The sequence below is a fragment of the Ammospiza nelsoni genome, chromosome 9, assembly GCF_027579445.1.
Source record: "Ammospiza nelsoni isolate bAmmNel1 chromosome 9, bAmmNel1.pri, whole genome shotgun sequence".
Classification (NCBI taxonomy): Eukaryota; Metazoa; Chordata; class Aves; order Passeriformes; family Passerellidae; genus Ammospiza; species Ammospiza nelsoni.
The window spans coordinates 35,378,975-35,388,353 of NC_080641.1; the positions used below are offsets into that span (position 1 = coordinate 35,378,975).

Consider the following 9,379-nt stretch of genomic DNA (forward strand, 5'->3'; position numbering starts at 1 on the left):
GGTGGGGGATTCACTGAATGAACCTGGGGAGCTTACCCAGATGGATCATGGAAATCTGATGCTGGAGAAAATGAGCCACACTGCTCCCAGTGCCAACAATCCTGGCAGGAGCAGGCAGAGCAGAAAAATCTTAATTCTTGGACAAACTCACCAAGATTATACCATGTTCCCCTTCAAAATCAGTGATTTTTTTCCCCCAGGATCTGTGCAGAACAGGAATTTTGACTCGGTTTTCCCAGGACCTTTGCAGAATGGGAATTTTGGTTTGGTGGTTTGTATTTCACCAGAAATGCAGAGAAAAATGATCCTGAAACTAGCTGGGAGCAGGCAGGGGCTCGCTCCTGGTTAGAGGCTGGGTGGGGTGGGGGTCACTGTCCTGCCTTTCAGGAAGGGGGTGCTCCCACAACCCTGGGACTATCCCTGGGCATGGAATCCGGAGTGGCAGTGGCAGGAAGGCACCTCCCAAGCAAAGCAGGCAGCTGTGCAGAGCCAGCAGCCAGGGAAGCTTTCCTGGAGCAGCAGAGTAATCGAATTCGGCGTGGGAGCAGCGGAGGTGCAGCAGACGGTGCGGTGTGATTGCCAGGGCAGCCATCCCTCACAGCTGCTCTCTGAGGGCCACGGCCTGTCCCCGTGAGCCTGGCCAGCAGCAGCTCCTGCTCTCCCATCTCCATCCCTGCCACACCAACAGCTGCCATTCCCTCCCTCCCTGCAGTGCCATGAGAAGGAACAGGAGCCCAGGCTCCCCTGGCTCTTCCCACCCTTGTCCCAAAGAACCAGCCCCCAGGAATATGGTCTGAACCCCCCCAATGCTTATTTTCCTTTATTATTTATCATGTATTCCTTCACAAAGGAATCCCACTAAATCCCCATCCCGGGGCTGCTGGACCCAGCCTTCCCTGGAAAAGGCTGTCCAAAAGGAGCACGTGTGATAAACTGTCCCGTTTTGGGTGTCCAGGCTGGACACCCCTGGGAGGAGCCTTGCTAAGGCTGTTTGGAGCAATCATTAATGAAACAAAAATTATTAAACAACAAATGTCCTCGTGTTCCGCACAGCAAACACCAGCCACCCTGCAGCATCCTCTTTCTTGGACGTAAAGACTTATTTTTCCACTAAAAATTAATGAAATGAATCAATGTCTGGAATTACGCCTGTGGGAATGAGTAATTTCTTACATTTCATACAAATATTTCCCATTTTTCAGCCCTATTCTGGCTCATCTTTCCAGATAATCACAAAACCAGCCACTCTCCCCTAGTTCCAGCTTGGCCAGCTGGTAAAGCATCTGACAGCAGAAATAGCTACAACAATCTGAGCAAGAACATTCCCTTATTTATTAATTTTCTCCCCTATTTTTGGGCTTCATGTTGTCGAAATCAGGACCGGCCAGGTGTGGGATCTCAGCACCTCAGGATGGAGGTGCAGAGAGGCCGAGACCACCCTTGGGGGGCTCGGGAGTTCTGGAATGCTGCCAGAAGTGTCTGGTGGCAGGGCTTTAATCCTACACAGGAGATGACACTTGTATGAGGACTGGGAGGAATTCACTGGGTGAATGGTGAAGGGATAAGTTAGTTAAAGTGTAAAACACAGGGTTTAGGATTTTGGTACAGGGGGGTCTAAAGAAGTAAGATGGAGGAATTGGGGCGTGTCCTGTCCTTCTTCTTCTTCTTCTTGGCCTCCATCTTCTGTGGTGGTGGTGGCACTTTGGGATTGGTTATTACTAGAAGTGCACCGGTTAATAAGGGTAGAAGGTATTGGGGAGTGTGCCCATGGCTGACTTGCTGTGCAGACCTCTGTCGGGCTGAAAGAAAATCTTTTAGATAAACAATTAATAAATACCAAGACCGAGACAAGATCAGAAGTCTCTCCTCGTCCTTTGAAGCGCCGGGCTCTTCAAGGCCATCTCTGGGCCTTTCCAGAACACCTAAACAGCAGAAACAGAAAACCTTACAAGCCTAAACACCGAAAACCTAACAAGTGGCGTCCCTGAGCTATCTCTGTTCATAAATCAGAAAAGAGAAACATTGAAAATCTTACAGCCAGGGACAGAGCTGTGTGCTGCAGCTCTGGTGTGCTCTTCCTCGGAGGCACAAGGAGAACATCCCATTGTTCCCTCAGCCCCACACCAATCCCAGCAGGTCCATATGGACCGTACAGGGCTGGGCGTGGGTGCAGGCTGGGATCTGCTCCATCCCTGCTCGAGGATCCCTGCTCCAAGCAGTCAGGAGGATGTGGGCAGCAGGATGTGGGCAGCCAGCTCTGGCAGAAGAAGCCTTTTCCTCACTCCCAATCCAGATGAGGCCTTGGTCTTGATCCAAGGACTCCATGTGGTGGATGGGTTTTTCCCTCCAAGGAGGGATTTTCACTGCCTGGGTGTGAGCTGCTCATCCTTCACCCACGGGCATCCTGAGGCAGATAATGGGATGCAGGGGTTGGAGGAAAACATGTAGGAACAAAGGAGAACCATAACGTAGGAGAGCAGAGTTTTCATATCTCCATCCTTAGGTATTTTTAGTCTGAAAGGCACAAATGCATCACTGAGCTACGAAAGGAAAGCTCCCTGCTGCTCTCCATGTCAGGGGCTTCAGAGCAGTGCTCTGCCTGCATTGGAGGAGGTACCTGTGGGCACCTCTATCCAGGTGGAGGAAAACCACGTCCCTTTAGCTGGAGGAGCCATCACTGGCAGGGACACCTTCCCCTATCCCAGGCTGCTCCAAGCCCCGTCCAACCTGGCCTTGGACACTGCCAAGGATCCAGGGACAGCCACAGCTTCTCTGGGCAGCCTGTAGCAGCATCTCACCGCCCTCAGAGAGAAGAATTTCCTTCCCAATATCCAAACTCAACCTGCTTTTCTTCATTTAAAGTCCAATCCCCCTTGTGAAAAGCCCCTCTCACAGCAGATCAGCTGCATTTGCCCTGTGCTCAGGACTTGGAGCAAGTTCTCAACACAGGCTGCCAAGAGGAGATGGGCTCTGCTGGGACCCCACGCCCCCCTTCCCACCTGGACAGGAGCTGAGGGCAATGGGAGGAGCAGTTGGGATGGTTGGGTTGGAAGACTTGGATCTGTGCTAATCCAGGAAAACACAATCATTCCTTCCCCTCTCACGTTCAGACCTGCTGGAAGTGTGAAGAGGACAAAGAGCAGCAGATGGGATGGAGGCAGCCACCCAAGTCAGACCCCGTTGCAGTGCCCAGCTGTGCCAGGGAGGTTCAGCTCCACCATCCCAGGACTGTGAACAAACCCAGCTGAGCCACGGCAGTGCTGGGCTCCCCTCCTTCCTCTGCTCCTCCATCCTTTTTGCATTGTTAAATCTACTCCCATCCAACAGGATTTTATGTCATCGTTTTTCCCAAAGTGGGAAAAGGGAAACAATTAGGGGTGGCAGGTCTAGCCTGACACGCAGCAGCACCATTAAGCAGGAGGCCGTCGTTGGTCTGGAGCCTCTTTAGCATTTTCATTAGCTCTCCAAAGCTTTTGATGTCCCTTATTTACGGCACAGACACTGCAGAGGAGGCAGGCGATGATTAAGAAGAGCTTTTACTCTTCTGGAGTGTGCTGGGCACCTCGTGGCTACGGACCCTGCATATAAAGCAATATTGCTTATTATTCCGAGCTGTTTGTTCCATTAATCATGAGCCTGCTTTGCTCTGGGAAGAGGAATTGGAATACAGCAGAATTCTGTCTGCTTGTTTTTAAAATACATGTGTGGGTGGACACTCAAGCTACTGCTCACATTTTTCTCTCACAAGAAGAGCTGTTCGTGATTCTCCTCCCCAGTGTTTTCTCCTGACACTGATTTTGGTCGTCGAACTCGGGAAGGGAACTGCCTCAGGCCTGTCAACCAGTGTTGTGTGGAAATAAGGAGTACTGACTGAGAGATGCTTGAAATTCAGCATCCCAGAGAGGAAAAGGATTTCTTCATGGAAAGGGTGGACATTGGAAGGGGCTGCCCAGGGAAATGGTGGAGTCCCCATCCAAGGAAGGGGACAGTCAGTGCCCTGGGCTGGGTGACAAGGGGAGGATTGGACACAGATTGGACTTCATGGTCTTGGAGGGCTTTTCCAACCTCAATGATTCCATGATTCTGTGGTTCAGGTCAAAGTCACACAAAGTCACTGCCCTCACAGTCCCAGCCTTCACCAGCCACCCAGGCAGCAGCAGGTCTGGGGATTCCTTCAGGATATCCCAGAGGGAATTTTCAGAGTGTTCAACTCGTGATCCCGAGAAGACACTATGGAGGCATTAAAAGCAACTCAACAAGTTGTGTCAGCATCTTCTGTGACCTTGTCTCACCACATCTGACCTCATGAAGAGCCTTCCAGAAAACCAGAGAGTTCTACGGTAGAACAAAATGAAGAAGGGAATAAAACAACCAACTTGAGAATTATTAGTGAGTTCCCATCCAGCTCTCCAGGCACAGACAATGTGTCAGGGCATGTCTCCAAGCTGAAAGGTTTACAGGACACATAAACAGCTCCATAAAACAAATGTTGTCACCAGCTCCTGGAAAAGCACTGCTGGAAACAGCAGGTAAGGCCAGAGCAGCTCCATCAGACAGCAGAGCTGCTCCTTCATTGCTGACAGATGGCTTCACCTGAATGTCCTTCATCAAAAAATCAACTGGAAAACTACAGGTCTGTTGCTTTTCTAACCTGCACTTATTCAATCCTTCCAATCCGATATATACTCTCACTCCAAAACACAGCAATATCCACTCCAATGAAATGAATTTCCCTTCCTATAAGAACGATAGATTGCACACACGCAAGCCAGGTTAGTTCAGTTCATATGGAAACAGACAATTACGTAATTTATTTATTAATACAGTTTTAATTTACAGTACAATTGAGCTGCACACCCAAGACATAGCTTATTTACAGAGCATGAGAGGCAGACACAGCAGGTGTCCTTTGTTCCCCAGCTGGTTTGGGTTTCTAAACTGGGACACCCCCAGGAGCACCCCAGCATCTCCATTGCCACACAGTCTTGGTCTCATGGCAACCAAGGGAAGCTTGTAATCATGGAGTTGTTTAGGTTGGAAAAGTCCACCTAGACGATCCAGTTGAATCATTCCCCCAGCACTGCCAAGGCCACCCTGCCCCGTGTCCCCAGGTGCCACATCCACAGGGATTTTAAACCCCTCCAGGGATGGAGAGTCCTGTGCAGCTGTGCCAGGGCTGGGCAGCCCTTCCAGGAAGGAATATTCCCAATATCCAACCTGAGCTCCCCTGGCCCAGCCTGGGGCCGCTCCCTCTGCTCTTCTCCCTGTTCTCTGGAGCAGAACTCGAGCCCCCGGCTGTGCCCTCCTGTCAGGAGCTGTGCAGAGCCACAAGGGCCCCTGAGCCTCCTTTGCTCCAGGTGAGCCCCTGCCCAGCTCCTCAGGGATTCTGCAGCCCCTGCCCAGCTCCTCAGGGATTCTGCAGCCCCTGCCCAGCTCCTCAGGGATTCTGCAGCCCCTGCCCAGCTCCCTGAGGGATTCTGCAGCCCCTGCCCAGCTCCTCAGGGATTCTGCAGCCCCTGCCCAGCTCCTCAGGGATTCTGCAGCCCCTTCCCAGCTCCTCAGGGATTCTGCAGCCCCTGCCCAGCTCCCTCAGGGATTCTGCAGCCCCTGCCCAGCTCCCTCAGGGATTCTGCAGCCCCTGCCCAGCTCCCTCAGGGATTCTCCCAGGTGCAGGAATGCCTGAGCCCGCTTTGTTCCGATGGATTATTGCTCTGACAGATCCCAGCCCTCGGAGACCTCCGCACCCCGCACAGGGAACACACAGCAGTGCTAATGACACATTCCAGAACATCCTGGCTGTGTGAGTAATTGCAGATCCTTTGCACAGGCATCTCCATGAAGGCAGTGGGAGTTGTAGAGACATTATTAGGTCTCCTGACATTTTAAAAAGGCTTAGACTGAAAACTTCTTTGAGGGGTTTCAAAGTCTGCGATGGAACTGAAATAGTTTTTGTAATAACAACCAAACAACCCACGAGGAGCTTTGTGTAACTGCTTGGACATGAGAGAACAGAAAGAGAAAATCCATGCACAAAGCCAGAAAGGAGAAAGGAAGAGTTATGTCCAAGCAAAGCCATCAGGGCTGCTCCTACAACCCCCTGGCCACCCCAGGAGAGGTCACACACAGGGGGTGACACCAGCCAGCACCACAGGTCCATCACTGGGAGCTTGGGGGTCCCTTCTCCAATAAGGAAAATCAGGAGCAGAGCCTTTGGGCTGACTTTGGCAAGTGAGCATTACCTTTTGGACAGCTCCAAACCCTCCTGCAGAAGATGGGTTTCTGAAATCATAAGTCATGTTTTTCTGCTGAATCAAATGGTGTGAGGGCTCCAGATGAAAGTGGGGCAATCTTCCCTGGCATACATGGAGCCATCTGACCCCATGAGTGTGTAGGGACAGCCTAAGGAGACCGGAAAAGCTGCTCACGGACAGCACAGGGGACAAGGGAGCATCAGCTGCCAGGAGTTGTTAAAATCTCATATATTTACGTGGATACAAATGTCATGGGTTTGTGTATTAGCCTGCAACATGAACAAAGATGTCTGGGAGAAAAGGCCATTCTATAGCACCTTCCATTGAAACCCAGACTGGTTTGGGTTGGGAAGGACCTCAAAGCCCATCCCATTCCACCCCTGCCAGGGGATACCTTCCACTGTCCCAGGTTGCTGCAAGCCCTGTCCAGCCTGGCCTTGGGCATTGCCAGGGATCCAGGGGCAGCCACAGCTTCAGTGGGAATTCCTGTACCAGAGCCTCCCCACCTTGCCAGGGAACAATTCCCAATTCCCAACATCCCATCCATCCCTGCCCTCTGGCCATGGGAAGCTATCCCCCCTTCTCCTGGCTCTCCAGGCCCCCATGTTTCTCACAGGCTCCCCTCAGGTCATTCTCGACACAAATACTTGAATACTTTCACAGAAAGAGCCTGAAAGCCTCCAGCACCTCCTGTTCCATATCGTGTTCACCTTCAGCTATGAAATCACTTGACTAGAAAAGTGCTATAAAAAGTAGCAATTCCTCTCCTCCCGTGTGTCATGTGTCAGGACCACGTTGCTGTGTAAAAATCAAACCTATGGTGTGACACTGAGGCCTTGCAGTCTTCTGCTTGGGCTGAAACACGCCCAAAATAGGAGACAGAATCATGGCATTATTTAGCTTTGAAAAGCCCTCTAAGACCATGGAGTCTGACTGCTCCCCAGTACTGACCCACATCCCCAAGTGCCACATCCACACCGTTTTAAATCCCTCCAGTCCCTTCATTCACATGAAGTGTCTGCCAGAAGTTCTCATCAGAGAGGGGTTTGCTTCCAGGCGTAGCTGCTCCTTCCCCAGGCAGTGTTGTCTGGATTGACTTATCCCAGGTCTCAACTAAACCCTGGGAAACTTGGATGGAGGGGGGAAAATATCTGATAGAATTGCAGAAGGGCTGGGAAAAGGAGCTTCAGACAGCACAACCAGGGCGATGGCTGGGCAAGGAGAAGATAACCAGCTTCCACATCAATGGGCACTCAGAACCTCCCAGTTACCTTCACCAGGAGGCAGCTCCTGCTCAAGGACACCAAGGATCACTCCTGGACTGGGAGGGAGAGCACGTGGAAAATCCTGCCTCAGTGAACAGAGGAAGTTGGGAATGAAAAAGCAAAGCAGGAACGAAAGCCTGATTTTATACAGCTGTAATCACTCCCAGAACTGCACAAGTCTTGGGAATTGCACGGCACACAGGAAAATTTCGCTTCTGCCGTGCAAAACTGCACTTGGGTGGGCAAGCCAGTCTGTCAATCAAAAATTTAGGCACGCAGAGCCACACACATGTTCGTTTTTAGAGCAAATGCCTCACTTTGTTAGAGATTTGCTCTGGTCAACAGATTCCTGAAAACAATTTAACTCTACACATTATAGATTATTTCCTCTGAGTTAACAGGCTGGAGATATTTAAAAACTGGCATGAATAGAGAGGTTTGTTCTGAGAGACATTTTTTCCCTCTGGAAAACTTCTTACATTAAAAACTTCTAGCCATAGGTAATTGCTAACATGGAACATTTATTGGTTTAAAAAAATAAACATGCAGAAGCCATCCTCCTTAAAAACAACACATACAATTACCCAGCGGGGATTTTAGAGGAAAGCAACAACCCTGCAAGGCGTGAATTCCTCCAAAATCTCCAGCAGAAATGTATTTTCTGTGGGAGTCCACGCTCCAGCTGTGCCGTGCAGTGAGTCCAGCCAAAGGCAATCACATTACAGAGCATTTGCCTTGCAGTTTATCTTTCTTTTTCTGCTGTTTGGATTTCTTTCCATCCACCTGGAGACTGATAGTTCTCCTCTGCTCCAGATTCAAGAGCTCCTGGAAGAGCTCCTGAACGTTGTAGTTCATTTTGGCTGACGTCTCCATGAAGGCACACTTCCACTTGCTTGCCAGCGCCTGCCCCTCGCTGGCATCCAGCTCCCTCTGCGCGTCGTCACTTTTGTTCCCCACCAACATTATCGGGATTTTCTGGATGTCGCCTTTGATCTGACAGATCTCATCGAAGATGGGGTGAAGATCTTCCATGGATTGCCTGCTGGTGACGGAGTACACCAAGATGAAGGCATGCCCTTTGGATATGGAGAGCCGCTGCATGGCAGGGAACTGATGGCTGCCCGTGGTGTCCGTGATCTGCAGGGTGCAGATGCTCTTGTCACAGCTGATCACCTGCCGGTACGTGTCCTCGATGGTGGGGATGTAGGTTTCCCTGAAAGTGCCCCTCACAAAGCGCAGGACCAGGGAGCTCTTGCCGACCCCCGCTGCTCCGAACACCACCACCCTGTAATCATTGCTCTGCTCAGGCATGTTCGCTGCGCCGAGACGTGAGAGGAGGTTTTCACACAAAAAGCCCGAGTTCCACCAAGTTTACACACCCCTATGCAGAGGTGGGCTGCGGAGAGGGAGGGGGAAAGGGTGCGTTATTGAAATCAGCAATTAATAAATCACTCCCATCCTTTTGCCGCGAAATAAACCACTGCTCCTCCCTATCCCAGCCATGCAGCCCATGCACGTTTAACGCTACGAGACGAGAATAAGAATTCACCTGCAGCCATCAGCTCCACCGAGCAGCGAAAAGGGGCTGAAACCGCCTGGCAGCCGCGGGGAAGAGGTGTTCCGGCCCCAGGGAAGCCGCGCTCAGCCCCGGGAAAGCCGCGCTCAGCCCCCGGGAAGGCGTGTTCCAGCCCCCGGGAAGCGGCACCACCCTCGCCCGGAGCGCCGCCGCCGCCGCGGCAGGGGAGGGGAGGCTCCGAGCGTTCGTAAACCCAGCCTTCCACTCAACCGCCCCGTGAAAATAAATAAATAATCAACACGACCGCCTAAATTAAAGCCGCTGCAGCCGAGCTCTGCTGCTCCATC

The 9,379-nt window shown here is 51.5% G+C and overlaps 1 protein-coding gene across 1 annotated transcript; it reads right to left on the minus strand.

The window, feature by feature from the left end:
• Positions 1-8,017: 8,017 nt before the first annotated feature.
• DIRAS3 (DIRAS family GTPase 3) lies at positions 8,018-9,176 on the minus strand. The gene is made up of 2 exons (XM_059478309.1): positions 9,066-9,176; positions 8,018-8,912 (listed from the first exon to the last, which is right to left on the minus strand). The coding sequence occupies exon 2, from the start codon at positions 8,825-8,827 to the stop codon at positions 8,231-8,233; it is 597 nt and encodes a 198-aa protein (XP_059334292.1). The 5' UTR covers positions 8,828-8,912; positions 9,066-9,176; the 3' UTR covers positions 8,018-8,230.
• Positions 9,177-9,379: the final 203 nt, after the last annotated feature.

Bases quoted from the DNA above. Each gene is read 5' to 3' on its own strand.
- DIRAS3 (XM_059478309.1), bottom strand. From the start codon at position 8,827: ATGCCTGAGCAGAGCAATGATTACAGGGTGGTGGTGTTCGGAGCAGCG.